The following is a 25553-nucleotide window of genomic DNA, read 5'->3' on the forward strand; positions in this document are numbered from 1 at the left end:
ACGCCCTGCACCCCACCCCTCCATCCCTCCCCACCCCCCGCAGCTGCTCCCACTTGTCTGTACCAGGGCCAGCAGTCGGCTGCCTGGGCCAGAGGGGAGTTGACAGCCCACAGGAGGCCTTGGGCACCTTCCGGCCAGCCCCAGTGACCTCCTCCTGGAGCTCCTACTTGGGCCAAATGGAGCTTCCAGGACCCAGTCCCTGCCTTCCTGCCCCTCAAGCAAACCTGGGTAACCCAAAGTCATAAGAGCCTGCCCCCGCCCCCATCCAAAGGCTCCTGAGAAAGCGCATGCGTGACGATCACACGACCCCAGAGGCAGCCCCCTCTGTGGGACCAGGGTGGGATGGGGGGACAGGGTCCCCCCTGATAAGCCCACAGCCCTGAAGCACTTTCTCAGACCTCTGGAATGTCTTAAAATGGTCTGAAACAACCGAGCTGAAGCTTAACAATAACAATGGTCAATAACACAACCACAACCACTAACACGGTGCATGCGAGGTGCCAGGCTCTCTGTGCAGCAATTCGGATAAAAGTAACTCATTTATCCTCACAACATCCCACAATCTTCATCTTACAGAGGAGGAAACTGAGACCCAGAGACATCCTGTTAATTTTCCCACAGACACGCAGCTAACACAAAACAGTGCTAGGGGTTCAACCCAGGGGCGCTGGGGTCGGGAGCTGTGCTCGGAACTACCATGCCGCAAGGAAGGGGACTCAGAAGGCTACCACACTGGGTCTGGGGTCCTTCTCCAACGTCAGCACCTGTGCCAGTCGGGAGCCCCAACACCATCCCCCACCCACACCCATCCCGGCTAACATTCCCCGAACGCTTGAGACATTCTGGGTCCTGTGCCAAGCGCTGGAACATCACAGCCCAAGCCCCTTGGCCGCTCAGCCAGCCCCAGGGTTTGGCAGGAACGCTGTGATACCTGTTATGTGCACACGCAGGCCAGCAGCCGTGGGCCAGCCCTTCCTCGCTGGAGTCACAGAATGACACTGTCTTGCCTTCCTCCTTACTTTCTTCCTTCCTCACTCTATTGATCTTTCATAACATGTAATCCTGGCCCTGTGCTGGAAAACCTCAGTTTCCCCACCAGCACACTAATGGTCTTGAGCCCAAGGATCTGCAGGGAAAATCCTGCGTACCTTCCGTCCCTCTCTGCCTGTCCCCTCTGGGCCCAGAGGAAATCCAGGCTTGCAGTGAGGTCAGGGCTGGAATGGGGGGCTGGAAACCCCAGGTGGAGATCAGACATAGGCTGGTGGCCACAGCCCTCCCTGCCTCCTTCAGAATCCCATGGACACCAGTCTGCTCTGGCCTGGGGAGCAGTCCAAGGTCTAGGGTCCAGGAGCTGTAGAGATCGGAGTGGGGGAGAAGGGGGCCTTGACCAACCTTCCCCTTTCCCTTGCCTCTTGACCTCACTCGAGCGAGACCCTGAAACTATTCACATCCCGCCTCTAAGGCTTCAGCTATCCTAGGATCGATTCTCTCCCTGCTCTATTTTTCTTCTTCTTTTGCAATCTCCAAGTAACCCGAGCTGCCAGATGGGTGGGGGCGATGATTGTTTTCTGTCTGACATCTGGATTTCATTAGCAGCCCTGGGCATGCTGACTCAGGAACAGCAGCTCCCCTGGGCTCAGGCCCTCCCCAGACCCCTCATGGCGCCTGGTCCTTCATCGGACATGGGAGGCACAGGTGATGGCACCCCTCGGGCCTCCCCCAAAGGTATAAGCAGCCCTCCACCCCCACAAGAACATTGTGGGAGTGACAGAGCCTGAGAGCTTGGAGAATTTCTGCTCATAGCTCAGTGCCTGATGGGAGGCTGCCAGGCCGAGTGTGGCCGGGCCTGACCGCCATGAAGTGTGGACAGAGGGCTTAGAGATAGGACACTGGGTCCTGGCCGTACTGCCCTCATCGACACCCCAGCCTCCGTTCATACAGAGATGCTGAGTGGGCCATCGAGGCAGGGAGTCCTGCACTGGCCCCAGATCGCAGATACACTTTGGAGAGGAGGAATGGTGGCTCAGAGTAGTCACCATGCCCCAGAGATGATACTTTCTGACAGTGTCTGGAATTTCCCCCCCCACCTCCAACCTTTGCTCACCCTCCCTTGTCTAATATCTGGTCTTATCATCTGTCCACGTTACTGGACTGGTTTTGTTTACAGTCTTGCTTCCTCCAGCCCGGCCTCCAACCTGCCACCAGTGAGCTTTCAAAATGCCAATCCGAGCATGTCACCTAAACCGTTGGATGGCTTCTCCCTGCCCTCCAGATAAAGTCCAAGTTTGTGCAGCTTGGCACACAGGCCCTTCACCACCTGCTGTGGCCACACCTCCCTCTCCTCCCCGCAGGCACCCAGAGCCCCAGCCATAGCCAAGGGCTCGCGGTTCCCGGAAAGCATACCCTCGTTATTTACACGCTTGCTTGGAAGCCTTCCCCACCCCAGTTCTAGACTCCTCCTCTCTGAGGTTTCACATGAAACCCCAGGCTGAGCTGGTCCTTCGCTGCAAACCTCAACCATGGCCCTGGTCACCCTGAACAGCCAATAGTGTTTCTGTCTATCCCACTGAGGACAGAGATAGGGCCTTATCTACAACTGGTCTGGCATACAGGAGCAGCTTAGAAAGGGTCAGGCAACTGAAGTGTGGCCAGGGCCCAGCTCCATCCTGGACAGACTATATGTCCTGGGCAGAGGTGGCACCGAGCCAAGCCCCCACTACAAACACACATACTCACGCAGGTTCATGTGCAGCTGGCTCGGAGCAAAATGCTACCACTCACAGCCTGCCACGCTGGTGTGCAGAAGCCAACAGGAGACGCACAGATAACCCTGCAGGTGGGCCCAGCAGACAGCAACCGTGCCTCTCGTACAGCCAGCTGGGATTTTTGCTGGCACCACAGCTGCAGCCCTAACCCACTCTGGCCTCCCTGACAGACTCCCTGGGGCTGGGCCAGCAGTGCGATCTTCCACACACAACAACGTGGCCAGACCAGGCCTATTATGGCCTCTGCTCACCTCATCCTTGTCCCTCCTTATTTCCAGTAACCCATCTTTTTAAAGAACCCCAACTTTCTGAGAGCGTGGAGATCAAAGTCTGGACGTTAAGGCCGATAGATCATAGAACCTAATTTAAAAAGCATGGGCTCTGGCATGAAGAAGGCCTGAGTTCCAATTCTATCTTTGCTGTTTACTAGCTATGTGACTTTTGACAAGTCATTGGACTGCTCTGGGCCTCAGTTTTATCATCTGGCAATTGACCGGATAGAGTTTTGGAGAGAATTAAGTGAGTTAATACATACTGCACATCTAGCTCAGTGGTCAACTCAATGCTTACAGACTATTATCATTGCTGTTAATGTTGTTGTTGCCCTTGAACTGGAGGCCTGGCACAGGGCCGAGACAGCAGCAGGGGCAGGTTTTTCAAGAACCAAATGGCAGACTTTCTTGACTCCGGGACCTTCCAGGGCCAGTGCTGACACTGGCTGGAGAGGGACCCTGGCCCAGGCACAGCCCCACCCCACAAAGAGGGGCTGCCCTTCAGCATCACTGGTAATTGGTTTCCAGCACCTTCCGCATCCACTTCAGGGGGCTCCCAGTCTTCCTGTAGTGCCCAATCCCCCTCACACTGCCCCTGGGACATATGAGAAGCCCCATCAGTCCGATGGCTGAACTGGACACCTCTCTCCACCCTTAAGATTGGAAAAGAATCAATTAACAGAGTACCAGGTTCCTGTACACTCAGTAGCGTGTCCTGGGCTCAGCTCTGCCCTGGACAGATTATGTGTCCTGGGCACAGAAGGGGCACTAGGCCAAGCCCCCACCACAAACACACATACCCACACAAGCTCACGTGCAGTTGGCTCAAAGTACTGCCATTCAGGTCTCTACAGCCTGCCACACTGGCTTGCAGAAGTCAACATGAGATGCACAGATAACCCTGCAGCTGGGCCCAGCAGACAGCAACCATGCCTCTTGCACAACCAGCTGGGATTTTTGCTGCCATAGAGCTGGCAGCCCCTACCCATCCCGGCCTTCCTGACTGCACCGGGGGCCTCAGAGTATCTCCTGTTCCTGTCCCACCACCCAGGCCATTGGCAATGAATGCCTTAACCACACTCTCACTGCTGTCTCACTCGGAGACCGGAGATCCACAGGCGGCTTCAGGACCTAGTCAGGGTTGCCTAGAATTCTCCACATTCTGCTCCCAGTTGGACCATTTAAGATCTTAAAAGCATTCAGGTCACTTAAAAATCATTCCACAAAAGGAGAGGAGAGAAAGGAGCAGAAAAAAATATTTGAAGAAATAATGGCTGAAAACTTCCCAAGTCCAGTGAAAAACTTTAAGCAACACATCCAAGCAGCTCAACAGACTCCAAGTGAACACGAAGAGATCCACAAATAGACACATCATAGTAAAACTGCTGAAAACTAAAACAAAGAGAAGATGTTGAAAGCTGCAAGAGGAAAATGACATGTCATTTACAATGGAATTCTAACAATGTTAACAACTGACTTCTCATCAGAAATGATGGTGGCCAGAGGGCAGTGGGGTAACAGTCAGTGTGGTCAAAGATTAAGAAAACAAAACAAAAAAACCCAAAAAACAAAAAAAAAAAACCTTGTCAGCCAAGAATTCTATACCCGGCAAAGATATCTTTTAAAAAAATGAAAGGGAGATAAAGACATTCCCAGATAAACAAAAACACAGAATTCATTGCTGACACACACTTTCAAGAAATACTATAGGAAGTTCTTCAGGCTGAAAGCCAATGACCCCAGACATAATTCAAATACACATTAAATAAACAGGAGTTCTAGTAAGATGATTATGTAATTATAAAAGATAGCACATATGCATATTTCTTGTCCTTTCTTCTCTGATTTAAAAAGCAGATGTAGGGGCACATAAGTAACTTAGTCAGCTAAGCCGTCTGACTTTGGCTCAGGTCATGATCTTGCAGTTCGTGAGTTTAAGCCTGGCATCGGGTTCTGTGCTGACAGTTTGGAACCTGGAGCCTACTTCAGATTCTGTGTCTCCTTCTCTCTCTGCCCCTCCCCCACTCACACTTTGTCTCTGTCTCTCAAAAATAAATAAACATTTAAAAAAATAATAATAAAAAGCAAATGTAGAAAACAGTATGTATGTAATGTATTACTTGTGTTATAATATATAGAAATGTAAGATATTTGCCACCAATAGCACAGAGAAGGCAGGTAGAAGCAAATCTGTCTTGGGCCAAGGAAATTACTCCAGGTGATAAACTGAGTCCACAGGAACAAATGAAGAGATCTAGAAACTGGAAATAAAAAGCTACCATAACAAAAACTGTGAACATACAATTGTTCTCTTTTCTTCTTCCAGCTTCTCTAAGACACAGAAAATAATATAAAGGAAGAATTATAACAAGTATCATTTAATTACAACACACATAGATGTAACATGTAGAACAATAATGCCACAAACATCAGAAAAAGAGAACAGAGCTATAAAGGAGTGATATTTCTATATCTTATTGGAATTAAGTTGGTATAAATCTGAAGCAGATTTTATAGGTTAAGATATGTAAAATAAGCCTGAGAGCAGCTTTAAAAAAAAGTGAAAAAAATCATTAAAGAAATTAAAAAGTGTACATTAGAAAAGTATCACTTAATGCAAAAGGAAGCAGTACAGGAGGAACAGAGGAACAGAGAAGACATGAGTAATTCAGAAAACAAAAAGTAAGATAGCAGACCTAAATCTGACTATATCAATAATCACATATATAAAAAAGAGCATTAATTGTTGATAATATGAATGGATCAAACAATCCAAACAAAAGGCAGGGATTTTCAGAGTGCATATAAAAAGTAAACCAAGATCCAACTGCATGCTGTCTACCGGAGACACAACTTAGATCTAAAGATGTGAATATAATTTAGATCTAAAGGTATGAACATATCTTCATATGAAGATATGAAGTAAAATGATGGACAAAGATCTATCGTGTACACAGTAACCATAAGGAAGCTGGTTATACTAACATCAGACAAATTTGACTTTATTATTTTTTTTTAATTTTTTTTTTAACGTTTATTTATTTTTGAGACAGAGGGAGACAGAGCATGAACGGGGGAGGGGCAGAGAGAGAGGGAGACACAGAATCGGAAACAGGCTCCAGGCTCTGAGCTGTCAGCACAGAGCCCAACGTGGGGCTCGAACTCACGGACCGCGAGATTGTGACCTGAGCTGAAGTCGGACGCTTAACCGACTGAGCCACCCAGGCGCCCCCAGACAAATTTGACTTTAAAGCAAAAAATGTTGGGGCGTCTGGGTGGCTCAGTCAGTTTAGCGCCCAACTTTGGCTCAGGTCATGATCTCGCAGTTCATGGGTTCAAGCCCCGCATTGGGCTCTGTGCTGACAGCTCAGAGCCTGGAGCCTGCTTCAGATTCTGTGTGTATGTGTGTGTGTGTCTCTCTCTCTGCCCCTCCCCCACTTGCGCTCTGCCTCTATCTCTCTCTCAAAAAGTGAATAAACATTAAAAAAAAAACTTTTTTAAACAAAAAATGTGACTAGAGATAAACAGGGACACTTTATCACAATAAAAGGATCAATTCATCAGAAATTGATAGACACAGATGTAGCTAACAAGGGAGCACCAAAATACATGCGATAAAAACGGGCAGAATTGAAGAAAAAAATAGTCAATTCAACAATAATAGAGATTCCAATACTCCTATACTTACAATAATGGATACAAGAATGAGGTAGAACATTAGCAAGGGGACAGAAGACATGAAGAACACCACACCAACTAGACCTAACAGACACCTACAGAACACACCAACAAACAACGGCAGGACTCATTCCCTTCTCAAGTGCCCATGAACTGTTCTCCAGGACAGCCCAAAGGCTATGAAACAAACCGCAACAAATTTAGAAGCACTGAAATAACACAAAGTGTTATTTAACCACAATGGAATAAAACGAGAAATCATTTTTAAAAGATACTTGGGACACTCGCAAATAATGTGGATATTAGACATCACACTTCTAAACGACCAGTGGGTCACAGAAGAAATCACAAGGGAAATCAGAAAATACTCTGTGATGAATGAAAATGAAGACACAACATACAAAATTATGAGATGCAGCTCAGAGGAAAATTTGGACCTGTGAACACCAATATTAAAAACAGAAGAGGGGCTCCTGGGTGGCTCAGTCGGTTAAGCATCTGACTCTTAATTTCAGCTCAGGTCATGATCTCATGATTTGTGAGATTCAGTCCCACATCAGGCTCTGTGCTGATAGCACAGAGCCTGCTTGTGATTCTCTCTCTCCTCTCTCTCTGCCCCTCCCCCGCTCACACGGGCACATGCACTTCTATTTTACAAATAGAAGAAAGAGGGGTGCCTGGGTGGCTCATTTGGTTGAGCATCCAACTCTTGGTTTCAGCCCAGGTCACAATCCGGGCATGGGATCGAGCCCTGCATTGGGCTCCGTGCTGAGTGTGGAGCCTGCTCGAGATTCTCTTTCTCTCTCCCTCTGTCTCTCTGCCCGACTCATGCTCTCTCTCTAAAATAAAATAAAATAAAATAAAATAAAATAAAATAAAATAAAATAATTTAAATAAAATAAATAAAAATAGAAGAAAGATGTAAAATCAGTAACCTAACTTTCCATCTTACAAAACTGGACAAAGAGCAGACTAAACCTGAAATAAGCTGAAGGAAGGAAATAATAAAAATTAGAATGAAAAATTGAAAGCAAAGACTCAGATATTTGCACACCCATGTTCATAGCAGCATTATTCACAATAGCTGAAAGATGGAAGCAATCCAGGATAGATAAATAGACAAACAAAATGTGGTCTACACACACACACACACACACACACACACACGCGCACACACACACACACATATTATTTGGCCTTTAAAAGAAAGGAAATTTTGAAACTTGCTACAACATGAATGAACCTTGAGGACATTATGCTAAGTGAAATAAACCAATCGCAAAAGGACAAATACTGTGTGATCCCACTTATGTGAGGTACCTAGAGTAGTCAAAATCATAGGAACAGAATGTAGCATGGTAGTTGCCAGGGAATAGGGGAAGGAAGGAAGTGGGGGGAGATTATTGCTTAATGGGTACAGAGTTTCACAAAATAAAGAGAGTTCCACGGATGGATGGTGGTGATGGTTGCCCAACAGGTGAATATACAAGTGACCCTTGCACAGTGTGGGGGCTGAGGTGCCAACCACCAAAATAGTCACAAATATGTGTATAACTCTTGACTCTCCCCAAACTTAACTACTAATAAATAGCCTTACCAATAACATAGTCAACCTATATTTTGTATGTTACATGCATTCTATACTGTATATAATCAAGTTTGCTAGAGAAAAGAAACTGTCATTAAGAAAATCATAAGGAAGAGAAAATACATTTACTGTACTGTATGGTTTTTACTGAAAAAAATCCATGTATAAATGGACCCACACAGTTCAAACCAATGTTGTCCAAGGGTCAACTGTATTTCATGCCACTGAATTGTACATGTAAAAATAGTTAAGATGGTAAATTTTATGTTGTATTTATTTTACCACAATTTTTTAAAAGATTACAGGGGAAAGTAATGTAATAGAGAACAGAAAAAACAGTACAGGCAATCAACTAAACCAAAAGTTGGTCTTTTGAAAAGTTTAACATAACTGACAAACACGTAGCTAGATTGGCCAAGAAAAAAAAAAAAAGACAGAAAAAGAGAGAGAAGGCTCAAATTACATGAATCAGAAACAAAAGAGGGGGACATTATAACCAACTTTAGAGAAATGAACAGGATTATAAGAGAATATTATGAACAGGTGTATGCCAGTAAATTCAATAACTTAGATGAAATAAACAAATTCTATAAAGAAACAAACTACAGAAACTGACTCAAGAAGAAATAGAAAACCCAAATAGACTTATGACACACAAAAAAGACTGAATTCATAATTTTAAAAATCTGCCCACAAAAGAAAGCCCAAGCTCAGATGGCTTCACAGGTGAGTTCTACCAGACACTAAAGAAGAGTTAATATTAATTCTTCACAAGCTCTTCCAGAAAATAGAACAAGATGGAACACTTCCCAAATCATGGAACTGATAAATGCTATTACATGGATGAACCTTGAAAGCAATATGCTAAATGGAAGAATCCAGTGACAAACAACCACACATTATATGATTCTCTCTGTGTGAAATGTCCAGCATAAGCAAATCCTTAGAGATAAAAAGTAGATTATTGGTTGCTAGGGGTTGGGGAATCAGGAGGTATGATACCTAAAGAGTATGAGGTTTCTATTTGAGATGATAAAAATGATGTAGGGGGGCACCTGGGTGGCTCAGTCGGCTAACATCCAACTCCTGATTTCGGCTCAGGTTATGATCTCACCGTTAGTGAGTTTGAACCCTGCATGGGCTCTGCGCTGACAGAGCAGAGACTGCTTGAGTTTCCCTCTCGGTCTCTGCCCCTCCCCCACCTGAACTCTCTCTGTCTCTCTCAAACTAAATAAATAAACTTTAAAAAATGTTCTCTAATTGGGGTGCCTGGCTGGCTCACTTGGTAGAACATGTGACTCTTGATCTTGGGTTCCTGAGTTTGAGCCCTACATTAGGGGTAGAGATTACTTTAAAAAATACGACCTTTTAAAAAAATATTCTATAACTGCTTGTGGCAATGGTTGCACGGCTCTGTGAATATACTAAAAATTACTGACTTGTCCACTTTCAATGGGTCAATTATAGGGTATGTGAATTATATCTCACTAAGGGTGTTACCAAAACAAGCATTCCCATTCCACTTTTAAATATTTTATATATGCTGAACTCATAGTATCCCATGTGACAAAAGCCTTGTCCACCCATTCCGCCATTCCAGAAGACCTGTACTGAGCACCTGTGTGTGATATCTCGGGCCAGCATGGCGGTAGAGAGATGAATCTAGGCCAGCACCTGCCCCTGGAGCTTGTGGTCAGGTGAGGGATGGGAAGCATCTAATTATATTCCAGCCTGCCAAAATACCTAGTGCCTTGCCAAATACCTCACCTGGTACCTCTCCACTGTGACCCGAGGGAGAAAAAAAAAAAAATAATGCTAACCAACATTTATTGAGCGCTTACTGTGTGCCAGACATTGTGCTAAGCACTTTCCATGGATTAGTTCCTTGAATCTGCACAACAATCCTATGAGTCAGTGTCCTCATCAGCTTCACTTTACAGATGATAAAACTCTCATGAAAGGTAGAGGGAGGTCCTCAGGCCCGCAGGAGTCTCTGATAGAATCCGGTTTGAGAAGGAGCTGGAAGAGGGCCTTGACCCGCTCAAGAGGGAAACTGAGGCCCCACAGGGCCTGGGCATCTCAGCCTGGGTTGGAATGAATGCTCAAGAAAGCAAAGAGCACTGAAGTCCCAAGAATGGGGTTCTCACGTATATTTTGCCCTCTCCTCAGCACTTCACCTCTTTGAGACTCTGTTTGTCCAGCTGTAAAATGGGTACTCCTACTAAACTGTAAGATGCAGTACTCCCACTTCTGCAGGCAGAGTTCAGAGCCCTGCACAGGCTAAGTGAATATACTGTGCAATCCAGATAAAGGAATATAGAGGAAGAACCAGGTTTTTCCCTGTGCTGGAAATTGAGAGGCACTGACATTGAGGTCAGGGACACTCTGCCCCCTCGTTAGAAGAGTTCTGGTGCCTTCTGGAGAGAGGGTTGGGCATGCACGCGCGTGTGCACACACACACATTCCTCCACCTCTGCCTCATCATCCCTTGCCTTTGGATAGTGGTCACCCTTCTTCCACCAACCCGCCAACCCCACTCAAGCCCTCCTCCTGGAAGCTTTCCCAGGCTTCCAGCTCAGCACAGGCACACGCGCGAGCCCCAAGAACCCCTGTTGGGGTCTGAATGTCACCTGCCTGCCGGGGTGAAAATTCCAGCTCCTCCGCTGACTGGCTCAATGATCCTGTGTGAGTGCCTGACTCACACAAAGCATCACGTAACATGAGGCTAATGAGAGACCTGACATGCCGGGTAGTTGTGAGCAAAGGCTGTAGGCAAGAGATGATGAGGTATGGTGACTGACTGAGAGTGCTCTCACAGGGGCGCAGCTGGGGAAGTTACGAGGGGCCGCTGCCCGGGTGGGCCATGGGCATATCCTTGAGGAGCAACCAGATTCTTAGCTGCCTGTTTGCCCCTGGACCCATCCAGAGAACCTCTAGGGAGTAGGGGCCTTACCCTCTGCTGAGATCCCCTCGTGCCAAGGGCCCCTGGCTTACTGTGTACGCTGAGGCAGACGGGGCCCATTGGAGGGTGGGTCTGGAGGACAGACGTCATGGGCCGGCCCCCATCCGCAAGGTCTGGGGTGGGCCTCTCTTAACCAGGGGTGGGGGGAGGAGGAGATCACTGGTATCCACAAATCACTGGGGATTTTACTAAAATGCAGTTATGTGGGGGGGGGCACCTGGGTGACTCAGTCGGTTGAGCGTCTGACTTCGGCCCAGAGCCTGGAGCCTGCTTCGGATTCTGTGCCTCCCTCTCTCTCTGCCTCTCTCTCTCTCTCTCTCTCTCTAACTCAAAAATAAATAAACATTAAAAACATTTTTTTCATAAAAAAAAAAGATTCTGCATTTCTAACAAGCTCCCAGGCGACACTGATGTGGCTATGCCTGGCCACACTTTGCACAGCAAGGACCTAACGCGGGGCACGGCTGTTCTGAGAAGAGGAGGAAGCAACAAGCCCGTCTCGGCCTCCCACTGGTCTGAAGGCACCCAGCCCCACCCAGCCACTCCCCAGGCTTCCAACATCTGGAGGGTAAGACTGCATGGATTTTCTGAGTTTCCAGGATCCCATTTCCATTACATATGTAAAATTAAAGTAAAAATACACATTATGAAAACATTAGAAAGTACGAAAAATAATAGGAAAAAAAATCACGGACCATCTTGTAACGTATTTAAAACAACGCTAACCTCTCTCCCCAAGATGCCAAAGCCATGTCGGTCAGAGAGTCCAAGGTCGTCTCGTGAGTGGGATCTGACCCGCCCCGTCACAGCGAAGCACTGAGTGGGAGACAGGGGCTGCTCCCCACACTCTCCACCTCCTGGCACCCTTCCCACCCCGAGAGAGAGATATGCCCAGCCTGCAGTGCCTGAGGCCTTCACCCAGGCCTACCCTGGGGGGCACAGAGCCGGGGGCAAGGCCCTCTCAGCTCCCCGCTCCCAGGCAAGAGACTGAGGAAAACTGCCACAGAGGACGGGAGAGGTGGGGTCGGGGGGAGGGGGTGCACATCTGGATTCCTGGCCCAGAGCCCGCATTCCTTCCCTGTGAGTGTGAGGAGATGGGGGTCTCTCTCGGGAGAGCTGCAAGGAGGCGGCTGGCCTCGCTCCTGCCCCACTGTAACAGGACCCACCCTGGCAGGAAGACTGGGGACGTGAAGGCCCAGAACCTCATTTGGGGGCCCTTTACCCAGATTGCTCGCTAGATGGTGCAGGCTCAAGCTGGGGCTCTGTCCCATCCACACCAGCCAGCCCTGCCTCAGACATACCAGAGGGGACAAAAAGGTGGGAGACCAGAGGGCTGCGTGGCCACTGGTTCGTGGAAGGGGGCTCGGGGTGGGGGGTGGGGCACTGTTCTACCCACAGAAGCTGGGCGGCCTTACCTGGGGGCAGTCCTTGATGTAGTGTCCTTTGTTGAAGCACAGGTGACACAGGTAGTTGGGTGGGGGCCGCTTGCTGGGCTTGCGGGTCTCAGAGGTGAGGGTCAGGTCAGAGAAGTGCTCGGTGAGGGAGCTGAGGCCATCGGCGATGTTGTTGAGGGAGCCATAGGGCGAGGCGCTCTTGTACATACTGCTGCTCAGAGCCTGTGGGGGACAGAGGCTGTGAGGGCTCCCAAGGCCTGGGCATACTCGTTTGCAGCCGTGGCCTCAGGGCGAATTTCCGTGGGCATGTGCACACACATACACACTCGTGAATTCACACTGACTCTTTAGCTGCCCCTGGGCTCTGGCCGCCTGGAGCCTGAGTTCCGTGGGCAAGCCAGTTAACCACTCTGGGCCTCAGTGGCCCTGTCTGGAAAATAGGAATAATGATAGCTACCTCCCAGGGTTTCTGTGAGGCTAACATGAGGCCACAGATGTAAAGCACTTTCTCTCCCACCTGGCACTTAGGAACCCCTGAGTCCATGCTGCTGATGGTAACGACGATTAGCATTAGTTCTTTTACACACCGCCCGGAGGTAAGAAGGCGTAGTAGAGGGCAACCTGTTAGATTTGGGGCTTTGCCACTTACTGGTGGCGTAACTTTAGACAAATCACTTATCTCTGAGCTGAGTCAGTATCCCCTTCTTACAGGAAAGTGGAGCATCAGCTTACAGCATTGTTTCCATTGTACAGAAGAGAAGACTGAGGTTCAGCACTCTGCCTGGTCTCCTGTGGCACGAGGCCTGTGCAGACTGTGTCCGGGGAGCCCTCGGGCCGGCCCAGGCCCGCCCTCTGGGAGCCCAGGAGGAAGTGGCCCACTTCTCCCACCTCCAGCTGACAGGAACCAGATGTCTTGCCTGGCTTCAAAGCAGACACGGCCCAGGCCCCCTCCTGGTGTATACAGCCTCTATTTATAGGAGTCACGGGCTCTAGGCAGCCAGGCACACTGGAATTTAGCAAAGGTAGGGCCTGTGGTGAGGCTGGCAGGGAACAGCCACGGTACCCCCTTCCCGAGGCAAGGCTGAGGCTGGAAGGAGGCAGCTTCCCCAGGAGGGTCAATGACAAACCTGGGCATGGGGCTTGGGCATCCCCTGACCCCAGCTCAGGTATCAGGAGCTCCAGGAATGAACTACAGACCTCGGGGAGCCTTGGATCTAATAGGAAGACAGCCTTGTTCCTAGAAGTCCCCAGGCTGCCAGGGGAGGAGAGCCCCTGAGAGGAAGTTGCCTCAGCCTCCCTTACAAAGACGGGGCAGATGTGGGCCCAGAGTGGGGACAGTCCTTTCTGTGTTGCCTCAGTGTGGGCAGGGAAGGAGATGAGCTGAACGCAGGCCCCAGGGGATCAGGCACCCCTCCCCCCAACCAGGACAGACGTTACCTCAGCCCCCCTACTGGGTCTGTCTCTGGGGGTCTGGCACCCCCCCCCCAGAGGACACAGCCCTGGCCATCTGGGGGCCACCACTCTTCTTGGCTCCCTGGACACCCTGCTATGTGGACTGGGGCCAGCCCTTTCCCTCTCTGGGCCTCTGTTCCCTCTCGTGTAGGTTTACACTGGAGCCTGGGGGAAAAAAGACACAGACACCACATCCAGGGCAGCGCGACTAAACACGCCGTCAGCCTATGGTGCCTGAGCACGGACCTCAAAGGCTCCTGATGACCGCCTCTGCTCCAGTGCTACCCAGGACCGGTGGATGATACCACGCAAACTTGCATTCAGTGTGAGGGTGGTTCTCCAGCTCTCAAATGAGCCAAGACAGAGTGGTTCATCCTGAGAGGCAGAGCCCCCTCCCCCCCCACCATCCTTGGAGGTGCGCGAGCCAATTCTGAGCAATCTTAAGGGGTGCAGGGAGGGGTCCAGTGGCAAGGGGATTAGATGATACCAGTCACATCTACTGAGCACTTACAATGTCCCGGGTACCGGAAACTTTACACGTATTAAGATAGCTGGTGCTCACCACAATCCCGTGAGTCACTGTCCCCATTTTACAGATTAGATGAGTCTGTCCAAACGTGTGTTGCATGACTCGAGAAACTTTTAACAAATACGGAGTACTCGGCCCCACCTCAGACCTTCCAAGGCAGTCACCTGGGACCAAGGGCCTGGAATCTACACTGTTTTACTGTAGTTAAGATCTACGTTACAGAAAGCCAACCGTTTTAATTATTACTTTTAAAAATTTGTTAATGTTCATTTATTTTGGGGGGGGGAGGGGCAGAGAGAGAGGGAGTGACAGAATCCGATCCAGAGCTCCAGGCTCTGAGCTGTCAGCACAGAGCCCGACGAGGGGCTTGAACCCATGAACCCACATGAGATCATGACCCGAGCCGAAGCCGGACGCTTCACCGACTGGGCCACCCAGGCGTCCCCGTTTTAATTATTTTTTAAGTGTGCAGTCCAGGGGCACCAAATACATTCCCATTATTGGGCAAATTCACCACCATCAACTCGAGTACTTTTTCACCATCCCAAACTGAAACCCTCTCCCCAGTAAACACTAACTCCCGGCTCCCCCTCCCCCCAGCCCAAATCTGCTTTTTATAAGCTCCCCCAGGCAGTTCGGTACAGACGGCCCAGCCCTACCTGGCCTTGGGAGCACCTGGACTTTCCAACCACCGAGGTCTCTCCTTAGCTTGACTCGAGGCCTCTCCCCACCCGAACTGGCCTGAGGGAGAACGGCATCACCACAGCCTCCCAGAGAAAAGTTCATCCAAACAAGAAACTCCAAGCTCCAAATGGTGTGACTCATCCTCATGGCTGGGAAACGCAATTTCACAAATAACAACCCTCTTCGTTCCCCCACCCCCATTCTTTCTTTTCTTTCTTTCTCCCCTCCCCCTATCACCCCCCTCTGGAGAAGATTTAAGCTAGTCCACAGGAATCGGGACTGTTTTGGTAGCAGACTGTCCAGAGGAAGGGGAAGTTTGGTGGGTGCCAGAAAGTGCATTAATTACACCCTGAACAGCCTCTCCCCCGTTTGTGGCCACACCGTCCTGCCCACGGGTGACCCCGCGGGTGTCCCTGGGCAGCCAGAGGCCTCTGAGCAGCCTGTCCCGTCCCTGGCAGCTTGACGCCCCCCACCCACCAGCTCAGGCGCTCACAGCTTGTGTCGCACCGGCAGCCCCAGGTCAGAGAAGCGAGGTCAGAGCTCCTCACAGCCTCTCTCACCCCTAGTGTGCCCTGGCCTGGCCCTCCTGGCTGCTCCAGCTCCCTTCCCCCAGCCCCGGTTCAAGATGACACCACCTTAGAGCTGAAAGGACAGAGCAGGCAGCTGACTCGGCCACTCTCGTGTTCCAGATGGAGAAACTGAGGCCCAGAGAGGCCCAGGGGCACAGGCGAGGGCACACAGCCAGGCCTGAGGGCCAGGAGTCCTGCTTGCCGGCTGGCTGAAAGGGCGGGTGAGGCTGCAACCTGTTTCCTCTCCAAAGACCCAAGGAGCTGGGGCCGTGGAGGTGAAAGGCGAGTTGCCTCTTCCACAGCCTATGGCGACTGGATGGAGCAGAGGCCAGGACACGCGGTGTCCCCTCCCCTCCGGCTGCGGAGCGAGGCCTGGCCTCTTGGGCTTCCCGTCTGTAAAATGCAACATGGAACAGGGAAGGCGGGCAACACTGGTGATCCCTGCAGTCCTACTTCCTTAAGGTCCAGACACCAGCTACTGAAAGACACCCCCGGAGCCCGCACACAGACGGCACTCAGTCGCCGTGGGCCCACCTGTTCCGAGTCCTGCTGCCTGGAGCTGGAGGGCAAGGCCCGGCAGGAGCAGCCCCTCGTCAGTCAGCCCCTAACTCCCAAACAGCCCCAGTGTCCCACGGGGCATCCGCTGTCCCCCCTCTAGTTCTGCACTTACTATCCCCACCCCCAGGATGCCCTCTCTGTGTCCATCCAAACCTCCTCCAGGACCTGCCTCCCAATCTGGTTATAACTTTAATGGTGTGGCCCTGAACCCACCCCCTCCTCCTACTCAGGCCTTGGGCTCCACGGGACAGTGTGAAAAGCACAGACTGAGGTGCTCCTGAGAGACGCCCTGCCTCCTCCGAGGGCCTCCTGGACCTCCCGGCCATAGCCCTGTCCTTCAGGACTAGGCCTGGTAGGGATCACCCCATGACTCAGCTGCCCTTGGCTGAAGGAGCTCTGAGGTCCTTCTCTAATCTCTTCATGCAGTAAGTCTCTTTGCTTCCCCGCGAGGCTGGGCATATCCAAAGGCAAAGATTCTGCAATGTCCCATCACCCCAGATTCCAGACTGTTCCTGCCGCTTCTCATACCTACAACTGTCCTGGGTGCAGATAATCACAGGCGCTGAAGGGCCAGGGGGCCCCACCTGACAGACGAGGTAATGGATGTCCTAACACCTTAGAGATATAGGTTGGGGTCTCCGAGTTGCCATGGACAAAGTGAAAGGCACTCTCACCCCAGATTAAGCTGCTCAGGGCACTGGTTGAGGGAAGCCCCACTACTGTGCTGAGTGGAAGCCTCTGGGCCCAGATCACCATCCTGGAGGAAGAGACCACCTTTCCCTCCCCCCTCCTCCCAGCAGCCAGCAGGTAGGGTGGGGTTTTCACACCATATCTGGGGGATAGAGCATCCAGCTTCTGCCCATTGCTAGAACTTCCCCAAGGCTCTGGCATGGCTGTTGCAGAAAAACAGAGGGGAAGATGCTAAAATCTATTCTGACCCTGCTTGTTTCGTACACTCGGCTGGATCCTTTCCCTTTCTTGGTTTTCTTATACCTGCAAGAACACCATTTGGATGGGCATTATTGGCTCCGTTTTACGGAGCTGGACACTGAGGCTCAGAGAGGCTGCGTAACTCGCTCAAGGTAAAACAGCCACCATGTGGCTAAGGGGAGATTCTCAACATCAGTTGGCCTATTATATTTCGGCTCCCACAAGCCTCCAAGGCTTAACTTCTCCTATGTTAAGGAGAGCCAGAGGAAAAGAACAGGTGTGGACCACTCTCCTTGGGCCTGTGACATCGTACTGTCAAGCCTCTTGGCCCTGGCAAGATGAGACACCAGCTTTTCTGGGCTACATGAGGGGTCTAGGTCCTCAGGCTGGGGGTTCTGTGGGGGTGGAGGCAAGGATTTCCAGGGCTGACTCCCCACTCCCAGCCCCCAGGACAGTAAGAGGGCCTAGCAGGAGGGGGGCAAACAGGAGTCAGGGCAAGTGCATAGAAGCTTCCAAAGGCAGCCTAGAAGGAGAGGAAACCAGTGCAGAGAAGAGAGGAGAAACAGCCAGCAGAGATGGAACCATGCCCACAGAAAACAACGCAGCGATGGGCAAGGGCGAGGCAATGAGAAGGGGAACATCCGAGGATGTCCTGCCCCTCCCAGGCCAGAGATGGCCCTGAAGTGGGGGGACTCTCTGATCCTAATCCCCAGCTCTGTGGGGGTTCTTTCAACAGCTAGACAACTGCTTTTTTATCCCCAAAAGCCACCCCTATCCCCCGCTTCCATACACACAGATACGTGCATGAAAACACACATATACACGTACACACTCACACCCCTGTCTTTAACACAAGAAACCACTCATTTCACAAGTGACTCCGCCCCTTCTCCAAGGGGATCTGCACTTCTTCTCCCCCAGGGTCTGTCTGGGGCTCTCGCCCCCAGAGTCCCACACGAACAGGGAGAGGAGACAACCTGTTGATAGGATGGGGACTTGGCCAATGGGAGAGTGAATTCACATGTTGACTAAAGATTTCTCGGGTATGGTGAGAGCCCAGACCTGCTCCTGTTTCCAAGGTCCGAAGCTGACCTGTGGGCCAAGAAGGCGGCAGGCCTAGCCATGCCAGAGGCAGCAACCCCCCACCCAGAAACCCCCAGGGCGCCACGGCCTCCCGGAGGCCCATTCACCCACGCGTGCAAAACACAATCCCTGTCCACAGCCAGAGCTCAGTGAAAGATTCTCACTTAAGGAAACAGTCCATGCTCTTTTTGGCAGGGGGAGTGGGGAGAGAGAAACGGGGAAAGGACCTGGAGAGGGAGGAGCACAGTGGCAGCAGGGCTCAGCTGAAAAGACCCAGGAAGACCCTCCCTCCCCATCTGGTCCCTCCTGCTCCCGCCCAGGTCACCGCTCACCTGAGAGGTGCTCCCATTCTGCAGCCATATGCACTCTGTGCAGCCAGAGCGTAAGCACTGGGGACCAGCTGTCTCTCACTTCTAGAACACATTCGTGGAATGAGCACAGAAAGCATGAATTTGACAACCTAAGGACTGAAAGGCACCCTAATATTTAGCCAGTCTGGGAGTACCACCGAGGCTTGCAGCCTCTATAGAAGGGGGCCTTGATCTGAGATCTATTGTCGGCACGTGGGTGCCATGATCTTGAAATCACACGCAAGGGCGCGTGTCTGTGTGTGCCCGCATGCCTGTGCTCTGGGCACCCGCGCCGAGGAGAAGAGCTCGCGCTGTCTCCGATTTTCGAAGAGATCCACTACCACAGAAGGCAAGGAACCATGAGCACACCTAAGTTTCTGCTCGGACACCTCTAGTGACAGGGCTTTACTATCTCCCAAGTCAGCTCTTTCCAAGTAATCAAGCAAAATCCATAAACATTTCCCCTGTAAGGTGGAACAGGAGATGAGGTAAGGGGACGCACATCGTCACAGGTCTAGAGAGGGAAGAGAGGGGGAGTAAGTGCAATGCCAATCATCCATCCACCCATCCACTCAGTGACCGAGCACCTAGTAAGTCCCAGGCGCTGCCTGAGCATCGGCTGCTAGGACTTACAGGTTCGAGAAGCGTGCTGACGACGTAGCTGTCCAGACACACGCAAGTACAGAGTATGTCCCTCAGCAATAGCAATGGTCATGACACGCCTCCCTGGAAGCACGCACGGCGTGTCTGCCACGGGCCACAGAAGCCAGAGGGAGATGTGTGCCCCGTGGCAGCTGGGGAAAGCCTCTTGGAGAAGGGGCAGCCACGTGCACCAGAAAGAAGTTGGAATCTGCCAAGGTGTTGAAGGCAGGCAAGACCCAGGGCAAAGCTTGGCATCTGCACTAAGCTTCCCGGCATGGCCAGAGGAGGACAGAATAAAAGATTATACACCACCACACCCACGCCCACATATACACAGCGCAGATCAAGCCTCCTGAGACCTGAGCTGGGGCCCTGGTGCTGTCACTGATCCCCTGATCAGTGATCCCATCCTCCTGTTGGAGAGCCTTTTCCCCACCTGGACAAGGGGGACACTGCACACAGGCTATGATATGAGACAAAAGTGTGGCCAAATGCTCCGTGTCCATCGTCTGACTCTCGCAAGCCAGGGCTCCCTTGGACTTCTGTCATGGCTTCAGGGAGCCCCGTGCTCGGTTTCTGGGGAGCGGCTGGAGCAGGGACACGGCAGGAAACCTGGTACCCGTGACCAATGCCTACCACTGCTCAAAAGGTTCGGGATCAGGGACAGAATATCAGAGGCCCTGCGGCTTGACAGAACACCTCTGGAGACTGGCCGCCCTGCACTGGGGCCCAGAGAATGATCGAGGTGACAGCCAGCAGGATGAGCCACAAGGGACAATTGTAGCTGGAGCATGGAAGAGTTCCAGACGCAGCTCTGCCACTGACATGCTGGGTGACTCTCCAGGCCTGTTTTCTCTCCTGTAAAATGGGAGCTATGAAAAAAGAGATGCCAAGAAAAAAGCACTCCCCAAGAGTAAGGGATTGCTACTCGGGACCATCTTCCCCTCAAGGCCCCCCTTTCGGCGCTGACAGGGCCTGGCCCTCTGCCTCTGCTAATTACAAATTACTAATCCTGCCTGCTTTCCTCCCTCCCACCTGACTCAGAAGGTCCACAAGGTGTGGCCTCCCCTCTGAGTCCAGGCCTGCCTAGTCAACTCAATTTGATGGAGGGAGGGCCAGGCCACCTCAGCCTACAGGCCCTCGGATGACGGTCCTCCTTGCCTGAGTCAGAGCTCCTCCCAGGACTTGGTGCTGCCCCCTCCCCCCACCACACGCACACAAAGGCCACAAACGTTGCTAGGAACCAAGAGCAGCCCCAGAAGCCCACTCTCAGCCCCACTGAGACAAACTCCATCCTCACACAGATATGTGGCTTTGCCAGGGCAGCACAGGTGACACACAAAACCTTCAGGAGACTGTCAAGACCTGGGGGCCCTTTAAAGCAGGACACCTTAGGTGCTCCTCTGAGGGCCTAACAGCCAGCCCTGTCTGCAGAAGGGCTGAAGCCCTGTCCACAGAGTCTTGTGACAGCATTACTGCTGACCTCCAAACTCCAGTGGACAGACCAGGGCAGTGAAGGCGGGGGGGGGGGGGGGGGGGGGGTCTCTGGTGCCGCAGAAGTTAGTGCCGGGACCCGAGGTGGGGGTAGGAGGAGGGTGTGGGTTAACAGCCAAAACCTCCTAAGGGTTGGAAGAGATGTCCTTCAACAGAGCAGTCCCTGAGCCGGGAGGTGTTCAGAAAAACGCTATCAAAGGTTCTAGGCCGAAAGCATTCTCTGGTCAAATAGTGATGGAACTGTTGGGTTGAAGGAAAGTGAACAAGTTTCACACCACGGGGCTTTCTCAGAGCCTTCATGGTGCTGGGGGACACTGTGCGTCTCCAAGGGAAGGACAGGCCGCTCTGCTTTCCAAACGTATTTGACCCCAAAGCCCTGCCCCTGGCCTCCACAAACCATCGTTTGACTGTAGGGCCACATCTATCTCTCCCTGGAGGAAGAGGGAAAGATAATGGCCACTCTAGGATTCTGACCTAGAGGGGGACAGCTAGATCTCCTCTTGAGGGGGTACAGGGACTACACAGGAGGGGTTCTGGACATCCCTCTGAGCGGCCCAAGAGCTAATGCTCAGCAAGGAGGGGTACCTCCCCATTTCTGGAGGTGGAGTCCCACAGCCCCCACACTGCTGTGAATTTAAATTCCAGGCTAAACTTGGCAAGGAAGATCTCCCCACGCCACCCAACCCCCACTCCCTCTACGAACAGCCCTCCTTCCTCGGGTAAGAGAGGAGGGGCTCAGCCAGGAGCCTCAGAAGTCTCCCTCCAAAGACATATAGTTGTTGCTACAGATCAGGGGTTGGAACCGAAGTGCACAGGGCCCAGACTCTAGACCGAGGCCTTTTTAAAAAACTGCCCCAAAGTGCCTGTGCCTGCTTTGGCCTGGCATCCTTACCACAAGCTGAGAAGCTGAAGAGCCCCCACCAGCGCCCAGGTCACCTCATGGTGCCCGCTCCTGGACTTGTACATGAACTCTGCCATCTCTCTCTGCTCCCAGGGCCACTGTTCCACTCAGAACCCTTGGCTTATCTTCAGCTTCCAGAGCTGAGGTTCCAGGGGCACAATGGGCTTCTGTGCCCCCATGTCCTCAACCCCCCCGCCCAAATCCCAGCTGCATTCATGGTGTTTTGCTATTGTGGTGGGAGCAGCCTGGGGGTGGTGCAGGAGGGGGTGGGCTCTTGGCACAGGGACTGGTGCAGACAGGCCGTGGTCAGCGGTCAGCATGCAAGTCACATCCGCAGGCACTGCCACCAGGCCTGCCAGGCCTTGCACAGAATGGCGATGCTCCTGAGTCCCTGGGTCCCTTCATAGAGTCCCCTCTGGCCTGCCCATGATTTGCTTCTTCTCCAACCAGCCCCTTGGTGGCATTCAGGTGGGGGGTATTTTTTCATGCCTTCTCTGCCAGTTGCTATTTTGGAGCCATATTAGGTCACTGGCTAAGCCCTGGACACAGGAAAGCCCAGGAGCACAGCTGGGGCTCCAACAGGGTTTAGGAGGTGAAGCGGGTGAGGGGTGAGAATGAGTGAGTCTGAAGCCAAGAAAGCCTTCCGGAAGTCAGCAGGCACAGACCTCCAGCCCCTCTAAGGAAGCCACTGGCCTGTGAGTGTAGGAGAAGCCCCTCTAACCTGTCTATTTGCATCTCTCTCAAATCCCACGTAGACCACCCCAAGGGACAGCAGAAACTAAATTCAGTGGATGGGTAAACCGAGGCCCAGACCAAGAAAGACAGAGGGTTCCCCCAAAGTCAGGTCATAAGAGACTCTTTTCCACCATTGCTTTGCATAACTTTTACCAGCTGCTTTTACACTTGTCCCAGAGAAGGAATATCCTGCTTCACGGGGAACCCGAGGTGAGTAGTAGTGAAGTGACTGGAGACGGGTTTCACTGAGATCCAGCTGGGATCCTGGATGTCAGACATTTCCAAGAGAAATGTCCTACTCCTGCAAGAGACTCTGGATGGCCCCCAAACTCCCAGGCCTCTCAGCAGAGACCCACATTTGGGGAAGAAAGCCACCAATGGTAGAAACAGAGGGAGGCCTCTCAAGGCCGATTGGGGACCCCCCCTTGACCTGTGAGAGGCGAGAGGTCATGGTCATGTGGGTCATGATCACCCTTCTCCCTTGGGATTTCCACAGCACCCCCATGAAATCACCTACCTTTCAAATTGTACCATCTCATCTGTCTTCTAATCTGGGGCCCCCACTGGCCTGTTCCTGATTCCTAAATGGCCCACACATCACTCAACAAATGTCTGGCGAAATAACAACTAAAAAGACCCAGGCACTGAAGAAACATCCACAAACTGCACCCCGAAGTCACTGGTCACCGAAGCCAGTTCCCCGAAGAGATGACAAGGTCTCTTATGAGAAAGACAGATTCCCAGCCAAGAATGATTCTTCCCGTGGAGAGCGTGCTCTATAGTTTACAAAGAGCTCTGGTATACAAATGCTTTTGCCTGGCACCAAGGGCTGGCTTTTCAGACTCACCTCCCGCGACTATGCCCAACTGGCCCAACACAGGCCAACCAATCCTCGTCTCAGCTCGCCTGGTATTGGCCCACCTCTAGGCCTTAGGCCAGCGTTTTATATGCCCATGTCCTCCCTAGTCGGTACTGGCAGAGTTGAACACATTATGGGACCAAAAAGGAGCCCCTCTGCTTTCCCCCTCCTGTCCCCAGCACACTCACGCATACACAGGCCCTTCTCCCCGACCCATTCAGAACCCTGCCTCTCCTAAAACTAACTGCTGTGCTCGGGTCTAGAAGGAAAAGGAACCCTCAAGTGTGTCCTCTCCTCCACCCCTTCCCCCCTGCACTTTTGCAGGGAGAGCTTCCAGAAGAAGGATGAGTGAAGGCCACAGAAGGGTAATCTGCAATTCCCAAAAGAGGTATGAGTAAATGGGACTGGGGGAGGAGGAGGAACCCAGCTGAAGAGACAGAGGAGGGGTATCTAGGAAAGCTCTGGAAATGACCCCTGAAAAGAGGCTCAGAGGTCCTGGCAATCTGTGTATTTATCTGGCTGGGGAAGATGCCCTGCCCCTTCCACTTTGTAACTGAATCCCCCCAACAGGCAGACTTTGCAAAGCAGCCGTCCCAGGTTTCTGGAGAAGGCACTGGGCAGCTGAAACCTCTCCCCCTGGCTAGCCCCCCTCCAAGAGCTCAAGAGGATTTCCCTTTCATTTCCTTCCAGGCTGGGAGGGCGGGGGACAGCGCAGTCTGTGGGGTCAAGCCCTCAAAAACCACTTCCTATGTGGCTGGGGGAGGGCAAGCAGCCGGAGGATGTATCTGGGGGTCCCTGCATAAGAACAGCAGGAAAAGCCCTGCTCTCCAGGGTGCCCTTTGGGTCGGCCACCACCGAGGTCGGCGGAGGACAAGATTTTAGGCCCCTGCCGAGGAGCTCTGAGCAGAATCTGCACTCCTGGTCGCAGCAAGCGGTGGCCAAGAGGGGGGTGGGGTTGGGCGTGGGAAGGACACTTGGAAGGGGCTCTCCGCCCTGGCCGCGCCCCGGCTGTCTGGAGAGAATCCGGAGCCCCCCGCCCAGCCGGGACTCCCCCCGGGCCCCTTTGAGCAGGGCGCTCCAGGCTGGGAGAGGGGGCAAGAGGGCCCCGCCCGCGCCTGAGCTGCTCCGAGCCGGGCTCAGCCGGGAGGTGACGCGCTCCCGGCGCCCCGGGGACATCGGGCGGCGAGTTTGGCAGAGCTGAGCGAAGCCAAGCCAAGCAGGGCCGGGCAATACGGAGCCGGGCCGGGCCAGGCCAGGAAGAGCGGGGCGGATAGGAAAAGGCCCCGCGCGGTCGACGGAGGGCGGGGGCGCGCGGGGGCACCCACCTCTCCGCGCTGCAGCTGGAAGAAGCTGTTGAGATAGCTGGAGTGCAGGGGCGAGCCCAGCTGCTCCGGGCGGCCCTTCCCGAAGGCCAGCTCAGGGGGCGCGGCGCCGGCGGGCGGCTCCGGCCGGAAGGCATCGAAGGCACTCGCCTGGTGCGTGTCCTGCAGCGACAGGTAGACCCAGTTGAGCAGCTGGGCGGGCTGGTACACCGAAGCGGCGCTCGTGTCGATGGCCGACAGCAGGCTCATTTTGCGGCGGCGGTGCCGGCCCCTCCCCGGCCGCCCGCTCGCGCCCCCCCCTCCGCAGCGGAGGGGCGGGCACCGGGGAGCCTGCGCCCACTGCCCACCGCCCGAGCCCCGACAGCGATCGCCCAGTGCCGTGCGCCCAGCGCGCTGCCCGCAGCCGCCGCCGCCGCCGCCGCCTCCCCCCGACTGCGGCCGCAGCGCGCGCGGGCGGAGGAAGGAGGCAGCGAAAGTTGGGCAGGAAACTTTTGGGCCCGCCCCCTCCGCGCCGCCCGCCCCGCCCCGCCCCGCGATCCGCTATCTGCCTCAGTGCTGACCCCTCTGGCGGCCGCTCCCGAGGTGGGGTCCACGGAGGCCCCGCCCTTTCTGCACCGTCCTCGCCTTCCATTGGCCGCCTCATTGAATATGGAGTAGTGGGGCAGCGCGAGGGGAGAAATAAGGCACCCCCGCGTTTGCAGTATTCTGCTGGCCCGCCCGTGGGCGGTGCCCTCCCAGGCCCCACCCCGCCCGGCTCCCCGAGCCTTCGGGAGCTCAGGGCAGCCC

General features: G+C 52.8%; 1 protein-coding gene across 1 annotated transcript in view; it reads right to left on the minus strand.

The window, feature by feature from the left end:
* Positions 1-25216, minus strand: part of ZCCHC24 (zinc finger CCHC-type containing 24) — a 63255-nt gene extending 38039 nt beyond the window's left edge. The window contains exons 1-2 of the mRNA XM_019444729.2: positions 24771-25216; positions 12681-12881 (exon numbers count right to left, since the gene is read on the minus strand). Of these exons, the coding sequence (XP_019300274.1) occupies positions 12681-12881; positions 24771-25016 (447 nt within the window). The 5' untranslated portion in view covers positions 25017-25216. The remainder of the gene's footprint in view (positions 1-12680; positions 12882-24770) is intronic.
* Between the last annotated feature and the right edge of the window lie 337 nt (positions 25217-25553).

The sequence above is a fragment of the Panthera pardus genome, unplaced genomic scaffold (assembly GCF_024362965.1).
Source record: "Panthera pardus isolate Hobbes unplaced genomic scaffold, ASM2436296v1 HiC_scaffold_22, whole genome shotgun sequence".
In the NCBI taxonomy this organism is placed as follows: Eukaryota; Metazoa; Chordata; class Mammalia; order Carnivora; family Felidae; genus Panthera; species Panthera pardus.